This window comes from Indicator indicator, chromosome 7 (assembly GCF_027791375.1).
Source record: "Indicator indicator isolate 239-I01 chromosome 7, UM_Iind_1.1, whole genome shotgun sequence".
In the NCBI taxonomy this organism is placed as follows: Eukaryota; Metazoa; Chordata; class Aves; order Piciformes; family Indicatoridae; genus Indicator; species Indicator indicator.
Window position 1 is genome coordinate 12212875 of NC_072016.1, and position 21297 is coordinate 12234171.

Consider the following 21297-nt stretch of genomic DNA (forward strand, 5'->3'; position numbering starts at 1 on the left):
CTCAACCTGGATTTCTCTTTCACATATTAATATGCCCTCCCTTGAACAGCTTCCTACTGCCACCTTTTAAATGTATTGCAGAGAAGTATGACACTCCTTGTGCATTCAGAACACCCACTTTGTCTGCAATAACTGTGTCTGCTACTGGATGGTTTCAGACAGGAGTGTAGTGAAAGGACTGCACAAACATGCCAAAATTAATGGATACAGATGTCCACCCATGGTTGCTACTGCCCATCATTTTCAGCCTCACAAGGTTTCTAGATGTGATCTTACTTCTGAGCCCAAGCAATTCACACCTTTCTTGTGAAATCCCAATGCACTACACCCATCTACTAATTCTCTGACATTAATCATAGAATCAGTCAGGGTTGGAAGGGACCACAAGGATGATCTAGTTCCAACCCCCTGCCATGGGCAGGGACACCCCACACTAGATCAGGCTGGCCAGAGCCTCATCCAGCCTAGCCTTAAGCAAACACACTTCTCACAAACTCATAATTGAGCTGTGCAACCCTTGCAAAGGCACTGTAGTTAGAGGGTTATTTGGGCAAAAGCAGAGCACACTGAAAAGTTACCTTAAGGGTAAAGAGCCTATATATCTTTATCTCTTCTGCAGAACATACTGCTGTTCAAGCCTTGGGGGAATTCAGTACTGTACAAACAGCCAGAGCAAGGCTTATGTTCTGTCTAAATCCTATTTCTGCCCTCCAAAATAAAGCAGATAAAAGCATTCTAGAGGCCTCCTGGGATACAAAGAGTGCTCATGAGTAGCCCTCTCCTCTCTTTTTCACCATTGCTAAGTTTTACTCCTTTGCTGCCTAGCAGGCTATTTCAGGCTTAAACCTCTCTCCCTCTTCCCACATTGCCTTTCAGGCTTCCCATCAGTTGTCCTTGGTTTTTCAAAACTGTCCTTTCAGTTTCTAGACCAAGATTCACCTTCTGGAAGTAGAGATTCTTGCAATGACTGTTATTACAAAACTTCTTTCAGATTGAAAAGTTCTTTGTATTTGATCAAGTAGATTAAGAATTTGGTCTGAAAGGTAGAAACTCATTTTGCTTTCAATTTTCTGGCACACAGAGCACTTCAGAAAAAGTTGATGGAAGAGTTCACGGAACTGAACTCCTGCTCCCCCATCAGCCAGAGAGTGCCATTTCAGCCAGAAAATTGCTCTAGCATTCCACCCAAATTCAAACTTCAAACAAAACCACAACAGAGACACTTACACATAGAGATCCATAGGAAATTCTTTCATCATGTGTGTTACAATGAACTCCACCATCAAATCTGACAGAAAAGAAAATGATCAAGTAAGTTAACTTGTAGTAGACACCAAGGAAGTCAAGCTACCCCACCCATCTACTTCTACTAGATGATATTCCTGCTTCGATGACAGAAATTTCCAGATTTTTTTGTTTGTTTTAAAAATTATTAAATATCCTCTGGGATTAAAAAGAAAGTACTGGGAACTGAGCGCATATAATGTGATTTGTTTTGAGGCACTACTTCCCCATGTTTTCCCCCACTATAAGTCAAAGAATACACCATGAATTCTGATGCTTAGAATTGCTCTCATATTAAAAGTCTCCTCACTAATGGAAAATTACATTGAAAAGCATATTGTAGAAAAACATTCTTAGCAGAAACAATGCACAACCCAGATGTTCCTCTCTAAAATAAATTCTGAAGCCAGTAAATAGAATCATTTTGTGATTCTGTTCAAAGATTCTAAACCTAGTCCAATCTCAACACAGACTAAGCTAAGCTTCATTCAGAGAGACAAAAAACAGGAGAATGTCTCTAGCATCTAAGGGGTCCAAGAGTAAGGAGAAGAGGCAGAGCACAGAAATACAATTAAAAAATCTAAGTTACTATGGTTCAGCTAACAAACACTAACTGAATGTGTGTGTGTTCTCTGTACAGCACAGCTTCAGCATAAAATTTTTAACCCACGCCAGTGGCAACAGTAGTGAGATTCAACCTCCTAGGGTATTAGAAGTGCAGCAATAGGGCTCGATAGTGACTAGAAACACTCTAGAGCAGGAGTGCACGTAAAGTGCAGCATTCCAAAAGATTCTTCACACAAGTGTTTTCTCTTGGCTTCAACAACCACCTCTTTGAAAATGCTACTCTGAGATGGTTTCCATATCACCCAGCTTAAGAGTCATCGAGGGATTCAGTCACCATCCATTTCTGCACCTCCTTTTGGCCTCCACAGCAACAAGTGTCAGAATCTAATCATATGTTGCATGAAAAGCTTTCGATCAAGCTTCCATTTCCACATGCAAAACCAACCTCAGCTGCTGACACTCCTATTGGGATTTTGCTGAGGAAAGGCTAAATGCCCAGAACATACCTTCCCCCAACAAACTGCTGTCCCTTCTGTAGGTTTGCCCTCATGGTATCACCTAGAAAGTACTTGTGACCAACTGTTACTACGCTCGCCTAGAACTCTGAATCTATTTATCAACTGCCCTTTCTATTGTTACTTTTCCAGGTAAAGGAGGGGCAACAGGCTTCTGCAAAACGTACTCTAAACACATACAGCACTCCTTACCACAGAGCAGTAATCTTGGATTTAATTCCCCAGTGAGGCAGCCAGCTGTAGAGATGGACTGTCCACTGCTACAAATATCTTCGGTACGTAACTGCCCTCCCTTTAAGTCATAGAATTGTTAGGGTTGGAAGGATCATCCAGTTCCAACCCCCCTGTCATTAGCAGGGACACCTCACACTAGTTCAGGTTGCTCAGAGCCACATCCAGCCTGGCCTTCACCACCTCCCTGGGCAACCTGTTCCAGTGTCTCACCACCCTCATGGTAAAGAATTTCTCCCTAACATTCAAGTCTGAATCTACCCATTTCTATTTTTTTTCCATTCCCCCTAGTCCTATCACTATCTGACATCCTAAAAAGTCCCTCACCAGCTTTCTTGTAGGCCCCCTTAAGATACTGAAAGGCCACATTAAGGTCTCCTCAGAGCCTTCTCTTCTCCAGACTAAATAGTCCCAACTCTCTCAGTTTGTCCTCATAGGAGAGGTGCTCCAGCCCTCTGATCATCCTTGTGGCCCTTTTCTGGATATGTTCCAGCACATTCAGATCCTTCTTGTAATAGAGGCTCCAGACTTGGACACAATACTCCAGGTGGGGTCTCACCAGAGCAGAGTAGAGGGGGAGAATCACCTCATCCTGGTGGCTATGCTTCTTTTGATGCAGCTCAGGGTGTGATTGGCTTTCTGGGCTGCAAGTGCACACTGGAGGCTCATGTTAGTTCACAAACCTCATGCTTCTACTGCAGAACAAAAGGTGCTTTGGGAAGCACAAGCACACACCTACTCTAACAATACTCACCAAGCACTGCACACACCAGCGGGCGACAAGGCAGGTTCTTGTCTGCTGCTTTCTTCCTATGTCTCATTGGCTTCAAACACACAAAGGTGAAAGAAAAGAAGTCAACATAAGCTTAAAGTGACAATCTGTGTATTACTGTATTTTTCATGCAAATAGAATCAGGCACAGGCTTCCCTTTGTCTTATTCTCCACCTGTTATCTCACCTAAAGGCTGTGGCTGTAGTAAAACCTGTGCCTGCTTTTCAGTACACTGACCACTCAGTTTTTGGTTTTCTAGCTATGTAACTGGAGAACACTTACAGCCAGGTCAGGGTAGGAGTGGGGAGGAAAATAAAAAGGGAAAATAAATTAATCACACAGCAGTTCCCCCTCCTTGGTTAATATACTGATTTGCTCCTGATCCATAAGTCTGATCTGCATGTGCAGGATCAAATGGCTTTGGTATTTATTGTAACAGACCAGACAAGGCTAATTAAATGGCAAGTTTGTTAAGAGGGTATGAATAGCATCCCAGTCATTCAAAAACCCTAGATTTTTCTGTCCTGGACTAGTGACACTTTCAAGCACTGCTTTCACTGTCAGGAGGTGGAACTTCCCAGTACCACAAAGACAGAAAGCATAAAGTTAGGATAGCCATTCAAATTATTTGTAAATACAGAGCTTTGTGAGCCAGGTAAGGACACTTTCTCCACAGATACCTCCAGGAAAAAGCTCTGTAATAAAATACATTCCTTCTTGAAGGTGAGTAACGCCACCCAGGACAAAGAATGAGCCAAATTGTAGCACTCAGTGTAACTCCAGCTGGTTGTTCATTTATCACCTGAGGGCCAATGCTCGCTGAAGATTAAGGCAGAACACTCACTCTGCCAGTGATTTCCTTAGAGGCTTTAAAATACACAGCTCCTCCCCAGCTACATAGGCCTCTGAATTTACCAGCAGGGTAACCAGCTCTTTGTTCTTTGAAGCAGTGATGTTCTGAGAGCAACTGCAAAATCATTCCCCAGGTACTTGTTTCTCACAGTGTTTCCACATGCAATCCAGGTCAGATGTCTATGACAGTTTTCCACACACAGGAACTCGAATCCTCTCTGTTCTCATCCCAGACAGAAAACAGACCATGTGGAGGAAAAGACTCACCATCCTGTGTAGGTTCACTCGAAAATTCATGTTGTCATCATGGAGAAAAGCATTAGCATACTGATCCTATTGAAAAGGGAAAGAAAAGGGAGGAGCTATGAACAGCCACACAAGTGCCCAACATCTTCCACTTGCCTCTCAAATCACATTCGTTTCAGTGTCCAACTCCCAACATACAGCTGTAAGGCTAGCAAGCCACCTGTCACCTTCTCTTGTCCCACCCCCACAAAAAGTCAGCCTCTCCTGATGCCAATTTCACTTTAAAGTCTGCATTACTGCTTGTTCTGTAAACCATTTATTTTCTGTTCTCCTCTTTCTGCTCATCCAAACTCTGGACAGCACAAGTCACAATGTCAAGAGTTTAACAAGTGCTGTATAACACATGAGGTGGTTCTCTAGCACAAGAGTTCCTGTGACCACGTGTTTGAAGGTTTAGATTGGCATTTTGATGGGGCCATCATGCCAGAAGTTACTGCAGTACTAGCAGGTAGCTGCCTGACCCCTTACAAAAGTTCATTCTAAAACCAGCTATAAATCAAAGCGATTCCTTCAGGTAATGCACCTCCAGGTTGGGTAATAAACATAACTCCCCTTTAATACCAGAATCAAACCATGCCCTTGCTGTGTAGAAACAACATTTCTTATCTTGTATTATCTATGCATCCACCTGGAGAACTCAAGCACCAAAACCATTTAATTACAAATATCTGAAATGCAGATGATCAGCTCTCAGGCTGCATCCTGAAGAAACATTACTTCAGAATCCTTACACTGGCTATCAGCATCACTGCTTTTTATTCTTTGTTAAGAATGAAAGGTCTTTACCTGTAAACAAGCAAAATCCAAATGCCACACAAACTCAGTCACCACCCAGGCCATCAACTCAAGCCATTAGCACATACTTCCCATGAGACAGGACCACACTCTGACAGGACTGCTGGCACAGCTCTGCAATACCACTTTTCTACCTGACTATCATATTTTCTACTTGGTCTTGCTTGTAGAGACCTACAACAATGCAGCTTTCATTCAGACTTGTTTAAATTTTAGTCAGATGGGACATGGCATTGCCCATGTTTACCACGAGCAGCACAGAGCTGAAAGCCATTAGCATATTTCTCATCTAAAAGCCACACCACAAGGTCACCAAACAGCTAAGAGAGCTTAGGTTCAGTCTTTTCTCTCTTCATCCCTGGGAGTTGGCTAGCTGTAGCAGTTCTAGGCTGATGCCTAGGAAACTATCCACAGATTGAGTAGAAAGTGATAGAATGTAAACAAATTACCATTGGAAGAAAAATAATTTTAAGGTCTAAATAATCACATTGGTCTGATAACTAACATGAGGTTAGTTGTCTAAACTAATTCTTTTTTTTTTTCTCAGTTCTCCACTCCAGCAGATGCTAGCTGGTGCTTTTGCTTGGCTGTTGCTGACCTTGGCTGCATTTCTTTGTTGTGGCTAAGTACTAACAAACTACTCTCTGCTTTTCTCCTCTTTCTTTTTCCTTTGTACAGGGAGGAAAGGAGTGGAGAGAGGAAAGCTGTTGGTAACCTCCTAGTTTTGTCCAGGGGGGTTCTTGTGTTGTTTATTAATTGTAAATATATGTAAATATTGTATATTTTGTACATATTCACTGCATTCCATATTTCTAGATTGTAGTTTTGCTTGTAAATATAGCTTCATTTGCTTCCATCTGAGCTGGTCTGGCAATTTTATTTTGGGGGGTAATTTCAACCCACCACAATGGCCCAAATAAGCTGATCCCATTTTCAAGTGAATTTTAACATTACTGCATCAGGTTTATTAGCAAAACATTAAGTGCCTGAGGTCCTCGCCTCTCAGCACCACTGTGAATCTTCAGCTCCTGCTCAACAGGAGGCAGGGGATGTACATGCAGATAAAGCCCTGTAACACACCATCTGTCAAACAGCTTCACACAAGAAACCTACCTCTGCTATGCATGTCAGGATAATCAGACAGAGCTTTCCACTGTGTAGCCGGTGCTCATCTGCAAAGAAGGAAAATACAAGTCCTCCATGAGCCACACAAGCCTGGCAATAGAATCCTAGAATCAAGAAGGCTGGAAGAGACCTCAAAGATCATCGAGTCCAACCTGTCACCCTAAACCTCATGACTATCTAAACCATGGCACCAAGTGCCACGTCCAATCCCTTCTTGAACACCTCCAGGGATGGTGACTCCACTGAAGAGCAAGACAGATGCTGCAGCAAGAGCAAAGCTCAGTCTTGGAGATTCCTCATACTCTTGCTTTCTCCACAACAGTTAATAGTCTAACTATTCCTATTAAGCACTACTCACCCTGCAGCCTGACCACTAAATTCCACCAAATTATCACCAGTCTGTGCCAACTGCAAAGTTTCTGATTTAAACCTCCAGCTATCAGTGGGGCTTTTGTCTCATTTAGTTTTAATTCCTCAGATTTCTCTATGCTGGGGTTAGTCCCTTGCTGTCGAAGCAGAGATACCTTTTCCCCCTTCTCTTAGATAAGATGGAAAGAAAGAGATCACCTTTGCTTTGGCAGAGGCATAGCACAGCGTAACAGAATGACTCCTAACATTGTGCTCAAAGTCTTGAGTTTTAACCCCAATACTGAGAGACATGACCTACCTCCCCCCACGCACAACCATGAAAGAAGCAAGTGTGCAAAGACTTAGCATTTTAAGCTAAAGGAGTTCCACCCTGATAATGTTCTCCAACTTGTTATTCACCCTGCAGCTTCAAGCAGCTTTTCCCCTGAATGACAGCCAGAGGGCTGAAAGACTAACAAATAGAGAGGGACAAAGGCAGAAGAATGTAATTTTTATTTGTATTATTTAAAACTCTTCTCTCTCAATTTCAACCTTGAAAGAAAAAAAAATACAACAACAACAGGTATTTACAGTCACAGAATAACTTAGGATGGAAGAAACATCTGGGGGAACCCTTGTTCAAAGCAGGGCCAGCCATGACCAGGTTAAGTCACTGTCCAGTCAAGTTCATTTAAAAGTCTCTGTTCTAAAAAACCAAACCACTTACACCACACACCTCCCAAACCAGGAAACCAAACAAATAAAAAACAACCACAACAACATGATTACAAATAACTTAAGAGGAAGTTTAAAAGTGCACATTCCTGAGACCTCTACCAGCTTCTCTAAAACATACAACTATAAACATGCCATCCCAGACATCTGCCTCAGAGTCAGCTTGGAGAAGAGGGAAATCTGAAAGTCAGACCACTTTCATGTAAACCAAAAGACAACATCAGTCAAACTCCTTGCATCTTTGCAGGTCACTTTTACCAACACTTTGCTCGTTACTCTGTATATGATAATCTCTGAAAACACAGAGAAAGGGCTTAGCTAGCTGTTCTGTCTAGCTTAATGCCTCTTTTGTTTTCTTTTCTACCCTGCTGAGGGACAGGTATTTCCTAAGACGATGTACCCTGAAGTGTGCTGATTTCATCTTGCTGCACTAAGTAAAAGGAAGAGAAATTTTGGAATAGGAGAGTTAAAAGTTTCCCCTATGTCTCCTTATCTCAACTGAAATGTTTAAGTGAGAAGTTTTCTATTTCAGCAAACCAGGAAAAATGGCCTCAAAGAACTGTGAGTCACTGGAGCCTTATTATTTTGCTATTGTAAGGCTTTCCTGTATATTTTTGTAGGTGCAGCTAACACTTCTCTCTCAGGAGACTGTGCTGTAAAGGCTCCTGTTTCACACTAAGAGCTCTACCTTCCCTCAGTGTGTTGTTAACATCATATCATTTTCAGCAGTTATGAGGCAGCTATGCAGGCAGTCCCTCACACAGACACTTCTTACTTTCACAGCACCCTTTATCAAAGGAACAAAGCAGACCACCTCCTGTAGGGAAGTGCATCAGTGTGCGAGCCATATTTTACAGGTGGGAAAAAAGGATGCAGAGATTTTGCTTCTCCCAAGGCAGCTGCCTCTGGCTGACACAAGGGAGAAAACAGGAGGATGATCTAGCAAATGCAATCTATTAAATTATGCTCTCTGGGACAGGACCAAAGCAATTGCCTAGTCCTGAATGTGGAACAAACCAGTGTCCCCTCTAAGGTCCCACCTGTCTCATGACAGAAGAAGTGATTCATTCCTCTCTTCTTGCTGTATTGGCATCACATGGAATCACAGAATCAGTTACGTTGGCAAACACCCTTTAGGGTAATCGAGTCCAACCATTAACCCAGCACTGCCAAGTCCATCACTAAACCATGCCCCTAAGCACCATATCCACAAGACTTTTAAACACTGTCAGGGATGGTGACTCAACCACATCCTGGGCAGCCTGTTCCATGGGGAAGAGAAAAAGCTAAGCAGGGCCCCATCTATCATCAAAATATAAGGACAGGACTATACCTACTAGAATTAATAAAAGCACTGGTTTGGAAGGCACACCTTTTTCAAATGATCAGTCAGGGGAGCGCATGCCACACACTACCACGACAGCAAGAAGATTAAGCCTCTCAGCCACCCAAATTTAAAATGTTATACAAGGTACGATCAAAGTAAAGAAAGAACCTTGAAATCTGTCTCATATCAGAATAAACTCATCTCTTGCTGGCTTCAGTAAGGAATCCCCTCTAATAGATTTCACTCCATCTGAAACTAATACAGTTTGGCAGTTCCTGAGGCCCTGTGCAGACTTTCCATATTACAGCGACTAATAAGTGCCAAAGTTAAATTGAAAAGCACAAAATTGTTCCATCAGAGACTTGGATCAGCAAGATTCTGAGAAAAGCAAATGAGAATGGTGAGAGAGCTGGTAGGTCCTCCTCATGTGTGCTATCTGTAAGAAGTGGCTGAGCCAAGATTGATGTGGTTTCACTTAGAAACAAAAGCAAGATGAAACATGAAAGAAGATGTCAAACGTGTAAGGGCTGACACGAAGAAAGAAATAATGCATTCTCCATAGCTACCTTGGAGAGCATAACTACTAACCAATTTAAATCATTGCAAAGATTTCAGGCAGCAAATGAAGGGTGTAGAACAGATAGTTTAAAAATGATGCTCTGCTATCAAAATGTCTTCATCCAATCTGTTTGTTACATCTCCAAAAGAAGATACAAGTAAACCTAATTCTGTCTTGGTTTTGAGGGGTTCATTAGATATTTCATGAAGTCCCTTTGGTCCTCATTTTAATTATCCACTTCTTCCTCAACTACCCCACACACTGGAAAAAGAAAAAACCCGAAACAGTCAGGTATAATTTCACTGCAAGCTATTTGGTACAAGGAAACTCTCTGCCTGCTCTCTTATTCAGTGACAAGCACTCACGAAGTTCAGTGATCAGTGTATCATAGCTCTGCACCTACCTACCTATTTTTGCTCAGTTGTTACATCTAACTTTACAGCAGAAGTCAGTAACAAGCTGAAATACAGCACAAAGATCACTTGTTATGTTCACCTGTGGTCCTGCCCATACAACCACTGGGCATAAGAGCACCCTTGGGTACCCTCAGCAGGAGATGAAGCAATGCTTCAACTTCAGCAAGCTGAAATTAACCCCCATGAAACTATCAGAAGAAACAAAAAACACAATATGGAAATACATCTTCTCAAGCAAATTACTGCCAGCACAGTGTAAGTTACAGCTGTTCTCTTTGTAATTTATGAGCTGCCTGTTTTAAACAGCAAGTACTAAAGGACAAAGGAAATATTTCATCCTAGTGCTGAGCTTTGCCTCCTATGTCAGTTTCTAAATGTTCCCAAAAACACAGTTCTCTGGTAAATGACTTCCCCCCTCTGACAGACAGCTTGGAATCAGATATGCCCACACCCCTTGCATAGGGACAGGCTTGATTATTAGGTACTATTATTACTACATTCTTTCCATATTTGACTTCTCTCCTGCCAGCATCAGGTCTCTTCTTGTCTCATAGCTCTAGTCTTGCAGCAAGAAATCACTGCATTTCTCAAAAGGTAGAATCTTCCATCCTCTAAAGGGACTCCAGTTAACTTCTATTTCTGGAGTCACTAGACATGTTCTTGCACCCTCTTGACTTTAGGAAGCACTGCTTGCTGCATCCAGAGCTGCATCAATAGAATGTATTTACCTTTTGTGTCCTGCATCACAATCGAGCTGTACTTCAAGAAGGTTATCAGTAGGTTGCTCGTTTGCACATCAGCATCCAGAGGTAGCTCTGCAGAGCTTATAACTGGAACAAAGCAGATAAGACACGTTTACCCTCTGCAAATACACGAGATAACTACAGAGAGAAACAAGTCACAGCCTCACAGATCTGTGATAGGATCATCTTATTTGCAAGGTCACCTGACCTCCTCCTCCTCCATGGCCACCAAGATTTTGCTTTAAGGATTGCTAAAACTCTCCCAGAGACCATTTCTCCTGCTAGAAGTATAGATTATGATACACAGCAAAGTGCTACCCTTCTGTCCTGCCTCTCCCCTCCCACCCTGAAGGATATCAGCCTCCTGGTTTTAGGACTCATCAACATTCCCAGACTAGGGAGCTCAAGATATTCTCACCAATATCCAATTAATTCTTACAAGCAACACATCTAACATTCACATCATTCTGAGTTTTGAAGAAACATGCCCAACAAAAAAAACATCTGAGTTTCAGAAATATTGGAAATTTCAGTTCCAAAAGGTCCACATCAATTCCATTCTCTCCTCCCCAAAACAGCTTCTTTTGCAGAAGCAAGACAGTAATGTAACAATTATTGCATGACCAAAATGTCAGAAAAGAAGTAGAAAGAGCAGCTTTATAAAAATCAGAAGCAGAAGCAATCATAGCTTGTGCTAGAGAAATCACAACACAGCAGGGTGCAGAAATGTACTTTCCATACCTGCAGCAGAACTGGCATTTCTTTAAAATGCCCTCGTTGATACCACCAGCTGTACTTTTAACACCTAACATTGGACATCCATCTGCCCTAAGATTTTACAAGAAGCTATCTTAATTACTCAGCTAATTGCGCAATGTGCCTCCTGCTCTCTTTCCATGCACCACCTGAAGCACTGAGTTTGAGCTGTCAAACCTCTATCAGGTGAGCAAGCCACCTTTTTACTGATAACTGAGCCAAAGTTGCCTGCAAGGGACATTCTCAGCCTCCTTATTCAGAAAGACTTCATGTGAAATACTGCAGTAGGGGGAAGATAAGCAGGGAAAATGCAGCATGCATTTACCTGCAGGTCCTGTCAGATAAGTCTGGTATCATTTAAGATAAATTAGGTCAGGAAAAGAAATTTTTTTTTTTAAATCAAAGAAATCACTAAACTGATGGAAATAGTCTAGGAGGAGTTCAGCAAAGCATTTAATACAGTTCTGTATGAAAAAGAAAAAAAAAAAAAAAAAACGAGTGAAGCAGACAAGCGGGAACCAACACAGAAATTTTAAGTACATCAAAGGTCTAGAAAAACAGAAACAATCAGAGAAATCATTAGTCTGGGAAGAAGCTGCTATGAATTCCTTAGGTGTCAGTTTAGGGAACTGTTTTCTTTTTTGAGAGTGACCTGGGAACAGGAATCAGTTACTTGCTAATGGTCTGCTCATGGCAGAAAGCTGGGATATGTAAGCACAGAGGAGTATCAGACTGCACACAAAGAACAGGATGAGAACAAGGACCAGATAATAAATGAAAATTCAGCAATGCAAGTCATAAGGTCAGGAATTCAGGGATTTATTTCCACGGCGAGCTGAGAACTCATCAGCTGCAAACAAACCACTGTAATAGCATGGCAGACGATCGGATCACGAGATGATGAGTTACCAACACAAAGCACTGAAGAGTGAGGTCCCACAACATACCAAGAAATGCACTGGCAGCAGACAGGAACACAGGAATGCCCTGCACAAGGTGCTGGTGAGATTTCATCTCAAACACTCTGCATAACTATGCTGATCCCAAGTTCAAAGAGAATGAATTTATACTTGAATAATTTTAGAGGAAAGCTGGTAAGCTGATCAAAAGAACAAAGTGCTCTTCTCCTGAGATAGCAAAATACACAGGTGAGTAACCCAAGATATGACAAGGAGCTATCTGTGTAAGGTTAACACCATGATAAATGGGTATAAACTGACAAGAAATACAGGTTAGAAAGCTGAAGGTTTTTAACTAAAGAACAAGAGGCTAAAACTGCCTCCCACCAGGAATTATTGGAAAACAAATATAGCAAATTGTGATAGAGTTTGATAGATATAAGGTATTCTATGACGATGGGCCTGCAAGCACAAAGCCCTAGATTCTCTTCCAGTTCTGTGTCTGTCCTGACATGCCTAGGAGCTAAAACTCGTAGGTTTCCACATGCAAGAGGCCATAGGTGGCTAGAATTACAATTGCCAGAAGGCTCTCTCTCTCTTCTCAAGCTACAGAGATTGCCTAGGATGGGACTCCCTTCGCACCAGAAAGATCTGCAGACCACTAGGACACACATGGTAAGAACTACATTACCTCTTTTCCATTTATCCTCAGGAATGCTCAAGTCTTCTCACTCTTGAGGAAAGCAAAAAAGGTATTTATGATGAGACTGGACCTTGCAAGGAGTGTGGAATTACATCTGATTTTTGGATGGCTAGGACTGGGGCTCTGAGGGGAAGTGATTTGATCCTGTACACAACTGTATTTTGGTTCAGAAAAGAAGTCTGCTTTAACAAACAATACTTTTCATAATGGGGCAAGCAAGGCTTAAGTAGACCTGGAACTGGGTCAAGCACAGGCACAGAAGGATGAAAGAGACAGAGAGTAAAATTTTGGATCTTTTAAACTGAGCACTAAGAGTCCCAGAGCACATCAGAGGTTCTAGTGGAGCTCAGGAGTACACAATCACCTCAAATACAAGATTTTATCCCTTGGACACAAGAGGCCAAACAGATCAATGTAACCTCGCTGTTCAAATCACATCAAAGAAATTCTAATGGGGCCTTTAGCTTCTAAAGGTCGCACAGCACAAACGTGAGTTGGTTTAGTCCACTCAACCTTGAAGCTCTGGGACTCCTGACGTGCCCAGTCTTACCAAAGTCTGTGCAATAAGACTAGAACCTTTGTCACCCCCAATATTATGAATAGCTCAAAGATTGAGCTAAAAGTCTGAAAAATGTATTTATATCCCCAGTGGGTCATTCTGGAACTGTTACAATGAACACAGTGAATGAATATTTAACAACAGTAAGCAAACTGACATTTAGATCACTACGGTGACAGGCACTCTCAGATTTACATATTATGGATCAACAGTTTCCAGCAGAAGTCTCATTTTTAAAACAAAAAGAAGAAATCACTCTGAAGAACACATCACTGTTTATCCTGGTTCATGATACAGACCTTGATTTTTTTTTTTAGCACATGTTTTGAAACTTTAAAAGTCTTAATTCACACTATAGGCTAACAGCCAGAGAAATTTCAAACCCGAATCCATTTACAATCTCAGTCAGCATAAAAAGAAAGCACCTGAAAACCATAAATGGATTTCTACAGGTTGCTGTAACTTGAAAAGTCACTCAACTACACTTTTTTTTTTTCTAGTGCAAGAAAAAGAAGAAAGCAATCTTTTCATTCCAAAGTCAAAGAAGCCTCTTGCTAACTTTCAGCCATAGGCAAATTTTACAATTGAGATGCAACACCTTAGGAAACGAGAAAAAAATTTCTGACATGTCTTTAAAGTAACAGCAATACTAAAGCAAAACCAAACCAAGCTGTTGTCCTCTAAAAACCAAAAATTTTCACTGAGATTAGGGATCAGCAAGGGGACAGCAAACAGAGATGAAGAATACTTTCCAGTGCCATTGTTGCACATTAAGATCAGCTGCTCTCCCTAAACTTAGCAACCTTCCAAGAGGAAAGAAACCTCAAGCTTTACAAGATCACTGCCTCTGCTGAAAGCAGAATGGAGTTTTTGGGTTGTCTTTTTTTTTTTTTTCCATTATTTGTAAATTATAAAAAGGGAGTACCAGCAAGCTGCAGACATAGGTAAGCATAAATCCTGTCAGTTGTACAATATGGTGTGTGGGTGGATACATTTGCAATGAACACGTTGAACAGAAGCCCACAAAATGCCCATCCTTCTACATTGGATGTTATAAACACAAGGAGATTGGAGACATCAGGGGCTTTTTAACTGAAGCTTTAGATATCCATGGTAACCAGACAATTTATCCATAAGGAAGATCACCCTTAACTAGGGTATCAAATGACCTGAATAGCTGCCATAACTGAGTAACCCTGGTTGCTTTTCCCCAGAGATACTTCCAAACTGTGCTCTATTCAATCTGACCCTTCATTAAACACTTCCTTCACATCTAGAGGATGCCATTAAAGTTCATGACAACAGCCATTTCATTTCTTCTTTTAAACTGAGATGTATCTATTAATACCTTAAATGAAAAAGCTTTTATTTTAGGTTACTTCAAGGAGTGTTTATGGGGACAGGTAATAACTCATTTAGAAGAAAGATCTCAGGGTGAGCACTCATTCACAAAGCCTACCAGAGAAAAGACAAGGAGGAGGCTGAATTCAAATCTCAGTTAATTCAAAACTGGGGACATGCACATTAAAGTACATGCATGTAATGTACATTAATGACAAGCAGGAATCCACTGCAATTCTCTGTAAATCTGTGCCAGTGACAAATAATCCCAAGTAAAGAACCACCTGACACTAGAATTATTGGTAAAAGCCTACACAGAATAACTAATGGGCTGGGTGTATCTTCATGCAGATACTGGGACAGGACTGTTTTCATAAGGAGTATCAGCACAAATTTTTTGAGCAATATACAAGGCAAACCAGAAAAAAATTCAAGACAAAGAATCTTTCTCATGTTTATTAAGGCAAGTTGCCCGAGGAAGAGACCACCAGCTTACATAGGCTCCACAGAGATCTCATTAGTTGCCACCTTGAGAAACTGTTTTGCTGGTTGTTTTACAGTTTGTAATTGTGTTTCCCCAGGAGAACATAACATTTCTTACCATCTGAAGAAGGTGGGGTGGTTCCAAGTGGAGTGACAGGTGTGGTTGGAATTGGGCTCGTTGGCGTTGTCATCAGCCCCATTTCAGGGTGGCTCTAAGAGGAAACACAAATGCCCAGACAGGCACAGGTCAATGGCTTCCCTAGGCACTAATACAGATTGCTACTTGTACTGTTCCATGCTCTCACCTAACAGACAACTCATGAAGTCTCAAGGAACTTCAGCCTCTCCTCCATAAACCAAGGCTATCCTTCCTGACCTTGGACAGCTACCAAGTAAACTCTACATCTGTTTCTGTACTCCACAAAGCAGAAATACATCCCAAAGTGGTGGCTGACAGACAGGTAACATGCCCTTCCCCAGTGTAGAATGGAAAAAGGGACAGAGAAGCCTACACTGCTTACAGCTTCCAGAATCACAGAACTTCACAGAATTTCAGGGGCTGGAAGGGAGCTCGAAAGACCTAGTCCAACCCCCCTGCCAGAGCAGGATCACCTACACTAAATTACACAGGAACACACCCAGGTGAGTCCTGAATATCTCCAGGGAGGGAGATTCCACAACCTCCCTGGGCAGTCTGTTCCAGTGCTCCGTCACCCTCACAGTGAACAATTTTTCCTCATATTTATGCAAAACTTCTTATACCTCAATTTCCACCCATTGCCCCTTGTCCTGTCACTGGGCACCACTGAGAGGAGCCTGGCTCCATCCTCTTGGCACTCACCCTTTACATATTTATAAACATTGATTCCCCTCAAAACAACCCAAGGGTGTACATTTGAAGTCTTCTTCCAGGACCCTTTTATTTCTCTTTCTAAAAGCAAATTCTTCTCGCTCCTGCCCTCCACCTATTCATCCTCAAAGATGATGGCAATTTATTACTTTCCTGCCTCATTATAAAGCCCAGGCACTGGAGGGAAGGAGGGCATCACATAAACAACACCATCATCATTGATCCTTTCAGCTTCCATCAGTCAGTTACTCTCCCCATTTCATCTTTGCTAATAGTTGCCTGCCTAATTACTGCTTAGACTTTACTCTTTGTAAGCTTCTGGATCTCTCCACACTGGTGAGGCTGTAGGCAGTCTGCCACACTATTTTAAGTCCAGCTGCCAAGCAAAGTGTCCATTTCATAGGGCGAGTTTTACATAAATCCACCTTCACATGTCATCATGATTTCAAAATAAAGGGAAGGGATACAGAACTGCTGATTTGGTGTCAGTTCCATGGGATTTTCACAAGAGGATATCCTTCCTCCATGCTGTCTCTTAATAGCTCATTCTATGAGCAACAATAAATGCCTGCATTTTATGGGAAGCACAGACATACTCTTTGTTCATACCATACACACATACTATACAGACTACATATGTTCAATGACAATTTTAAATCATTACAGGTACTGATTTCAACTTTTAAATTCAATTTTCCACTGAACATCTTACATAAACCAGGTTAGCTTCCATAGATTTGTGATGATGTTTACCTTTCTTTTCCCCAAACGTTAACCATCAGCTAAAAGATGACAGTGCCACCTAGCAGCAGAAACTGAGGGCTAGCAAGATGCTAAGTAGAGCAAAACCTCAATGCCTCAGTCATCAACACAGCTCTATCTCTGCTCTATGTGCCTGCAGTGCAGGTAGTCATTCACGCAGTACCTAGCAATGGACATCAACTTAGACAAGGGCATTCATCAGATTTTATCAGTTAGTTTTGGGGGGGTTTGGGAAGCCTTTTGTTTCTGTTGTTGGTTGTTTTGTTTCTGTTGTTGGTTGTTTTGTTTTTCTCAAAGGACAGCACAACCCACCTTGCCTGCTCTTAAATGAAGGATTACAGACAATCCACCTCCACTCCAATCAAACCCACTGATCAGTGGCCACTTCAACAATCATTTCACAAGTAAGGTTCGTCCTTTTGTTTTTAATTAAGATCTCTTCTCCTGTCCTGTTCTCTTCCCTGTCAAAGGCCTCTCTTCCCTCAGGATATCTTGACCACAGAAAAGTCTGAGCTGGTATTACACAGAACTAAAGAGCAGAAATCTCACAAGTGGTAGAAGTGACTAACCTGGAAAAGACGTAGGGAACCACTGCATAGCAAACATAGCATAGCATAGCATAACTACCCATAGAACAAAGCTTTCTTCAGAGGCAGTAGATCTGCCTATCAGATCTCTTCCATCACCACTACTGTCAGGAGTCCCCAAAGATCTCCTCTGCCATTACTAGTGTCTAGCCTGTGATGCATCAGGCACTCCAAAGACCTGAAACAACTGGGGAAAGGTTTTAACTTTTGTTTACACCTTTGTTCTCATAGATTACCATCAGGGCTTGTAAACCAAAATTAAAAGCTTAAACCTGAAGGTTTTGCTAAACACACCAGGCAATCTTTCCAGCCAGCCACAGCACAATCACCAGATCAGACAGACTCATCATGTCTCCCAGCAATAATCACCTTTGCAAACTCATACAGTGTTTAGAAAAGCATGCAGAGATTTGTGATGAGAGGTATGGAGCAGTGCACTGCTGCTCAGAAGGCTGCCATAGCTGTCTCTTCACCATAAGCAGCACAAGGAGGAGTGCTATACTATGGCAACAGCCTCCCAAGCAAAAGGAGCTGAGCTCTCCAAGGAAGTCTGAACAGAAAATAGTTTTTGGAATAGTCATCCCATGTCAATTAGTCCCTAAGCAAAGCGTACCCAGACAGACAACAACATGCAGGGCAGGGAGGTGATTTGAGACAGCCAGCGTGGCTTTACTAAGGGCAAGTCCTGCCTGACCAAGCTAGGGGCTTTCTATACTGGATTGACTACATCATAGGGCAAGGAAAGGGCAATGGATGTCATCTGTCTGGAGTTCTGCAAGGCCTTTGACATGGCCTTCATGTCAACATCCTTCTCTGTAAGTTGGAAAGATATGGATTTGATGGGTGGACTGTTCAGTGGATAAGGAATTAGCAGGGTGGTGGCATCCAAAGGGTCAATGACCTGATGTCCAGAGGGAGATGAATGATAAGTGGTGTCCCTCAGGGGTCTGTATTGGGACCAGTGCTGTTTATTATCTTCATCAGTGTAGACAGTAAGATCAAGTGCATCCTCAGGAGCTTTGCAGATGATACCAAGCTGAATGGTGCAGTCATTCTGCCAGAGGGATGGGATGTCACCCAGAAACACTAGACAAGCTGGGTAAGTGGGCCCAGGCGAACCTCATGAGGTTCAACAAGGTGAAGTGCAAGGTCCTGCCCCTGTGCAAGGACAATCATCATTTTCAATACAGGCTGGCGGATGATGTGATAGAGTCCTGTGGAACAGGACTTGGGGACACTGGTGGACAAAAAGCCAGATGTGAGCCAACAATGTTCACTTGAGGCCCAGAAGGCAAACCACATTCTGGGCTGCATCAAAAGCAGGTCAAGAGAGGTGATTCTGCCACTCCGCTCTGCTCTGGCAAGACCTCACCAAAGTACTGCATCCAGCTCTGAGGCCCTCAACACAAGGACGTGGACCTGATGGAGAGGGTCCAGAGGATGGCCACAAAACTGATCAGAGGGCTGGAGCACTTCTTTTATGAAGACAGACTGAGAGAGGTGGGGTTGTTCAGCCTGGAGAAGAGAAGGCTCTGGGGAGACCCAACAGGGGCCTTCCAGTATCTGAAGGGGGCCTAAAAGAAAGCTGGGGAGGGACTGTTTACAAGGGCATGTAGCAGGAGGACAAGGGCAAATGGTTTTAAACTAAAGAAGGGTAAATACAGATTGGACAAAAGTTCTTTACTGTGAGGCTGGTGGGACACTGGAACAGGTCACTCAGGAAGGTGCTGAAGGTCCCATCCCTGGAGATGTTCAAGGCTTGATGGTGCTCTGAGCAACCTGATGTAGTTGGGATATCCCTGCTTACTGCAGGGGAGTTGAACTAGATGACCTTTAAATGTCAATTCCAACCCAATGTATTCTATGATTCTATGCAGTCTGCACACTCAGACAGGACAATTCAGTCAACTTTGAAGCCAAATCAGCCTCTTACCCTCAACCCTAACTTAATGAGAGCATAAATTGTTCTGATAGCTACAGCAATGTTATCCCTACCATCCACCCTCTTCCTAAAGGCAGTATCAATAGGTCACAGAAGGCACTCCAAGCACACCTTATCATTCAGTGGGAAAAATGGCACATTCCAACATAAGCTGTGCTCTCAAAACTTCACTCATTTTCTGTCAAGACAGGAAGCATTCCTTGAAAGTATAATAAACTCAGGCCCTGGCCTCCTTCTGATCTTTCATGCTCAGCTACACCTATGACAAGCATGCAGGCAAAAAAAAGAAAAGAAAAGAAAAACAAACTTATCTTTTCACTGATTCCACTTCTGACTCTAATTTCAAAGAGACATCCACTACAAAGAAATGGGCAAACAAGACACTGAAAACTCACTTGTGCCAGAACTGTGATGAAATTCCGGTTCAAGTGAACAGCTTCATAGAGGGCCAGAAGGATTGCTTCATTTGTTCTGTGGAAAGGACACAGACAAAAGCACACTTAGGGAAGGGCTAACACCAGATGAAAATCCCAAGAGCTAAGCTTTTCAGAAGCATGGCCCATCTGAAAGATATTTTTTTTTAAACTGTATAAAACTATGCCTCTGCAAACCAGTTGTTCTCCTGATTATTGGTAGTACTTAACAATCCATTAATTATTTTTAGAGCTCATCTACAGCTTTTGCTCCCTTCCTTCTGAAGATCAAACTGTAGATCAAAGATCTCCTTGTAGATCAAACTGTGTGTTCCCTTTAAAATCCATTCTTTTAAGGGCAGAGGTTTCTATAGACACCTCAAACCCTCATATTTATCACTTGCCCCCTTGATTCAGAAAACATTTTGTTGGGGACAAGAGTGCACGAACCATTGCTTCCCATCACACTGATGAACATGCCTCATACAAACTGCAGAGTTTGGGTTATTTTACACACTTCATTACAAGCAAGTAGTTCCTCCTGCTGCACCCTCTCACTTTAAGAGAGACTCCTTTGTTTGCAGGGGTATAGTACAGTTTAAGTCACAAGAGAACTTGAGTCTTCAGTTTGCTTTGCTACAAGATGGAGTCAGTCTTGTTGATTAGGGCAGTAAAGTGCTGTACACTTTATAACTAACAGCTATGCACTTACTGGACTGAGATCTTCTCGTCAGCATCTGCTATGAACATGCTGCCCACCTATGGAAAAAAAGAGTATTGCACAAGAGGAATTTGTGAGAGCTGTTGAACAAGAGAGAAGACCTGGATTTAACTAAATAAAAGTGCCCTGGGAGAGGCCATCTCATCCAAGGCACACGTGAAACTTTCTTTCAAATACTAGTAAAACACAAACGGGAAACAGGATGAACATCTACAAACACATTCTGTTTTGCACTACTGCCAGTAACACTTCACTTCTCAAATCACTAAACAAAAAGGAAGGACTGCATCTTGAATCCCAACCTGGCTTAGTCTGTGATTCTGTAAGAGGACAACAAAGATCATTTGCTATGTGCATGCCCCAAAGCGATAGCAGTTTTACCCACGTCACTCGACAGATGGCTGTCAACACTGATCTGTCCTTACTTACAGGAGATTTCCCCATCACATTGTTCTCAGACTACCATTACATCTCAGCAAAGCCAAACTGAACAAGGGCAACAGTGGACACTCTTTACAAGTGTGGCAGTTCAGGCTGGGTGCTTCCTGTCACTGCCACACCTCCGGTGTCCCGAGTGTCCGACCCAGGAAGGTGGACACAGGAATCGGCGTATTGCTACCCAGAAATCCTGCACCCTATCAATCCCTCTGCAAAGTCCTTCCCTTCCTCTTTCTTCCCTCTCTGCTCCTGTGGGACATCAGGTAAT

General features: G+C 42.4%; 1 protein-coding gene across 1 annotated transcript in view; it reads right to left on the reverse strand.

Moving 5' to 3' along the window:
• The window catches only part of ARMH3 (armadillo like helical domain containing 3), a 136591-nt gene that overhangs the window by 92866 nt on the left and 22428 nt on the right, over positions 1-21297 (reverse strand). The window contains exons 12-19 of the mRNA XM_054382060.1: positions 20583-20629; positions 19853-19928; positions 15435-15528; positions 10561-10662; positions 6436-6494; positions 4489-4554; positions 3352-3421; positions 1228-1288 (exon numbers count right to left, since the gene is read on the reverse strand). Coding sequence (XP_054238035.1) covers positions 1228-1288; positions 3352-3421; positions 4489-4554; positions 6436-6494; positions 10561-10662; positions 15435-15528; positions 19853-19928; positions 20583-20629 — 575 coding nt within the window. The remainder of the gene's footprint in view (positions 1-1227; positions 1289-3351; positions 3422-4488; positions 4555-6435; positions 6495-10560; positions 10663-15434; positions 15529-19852; positions 19929-20582; positions 20630-21297) is intronic.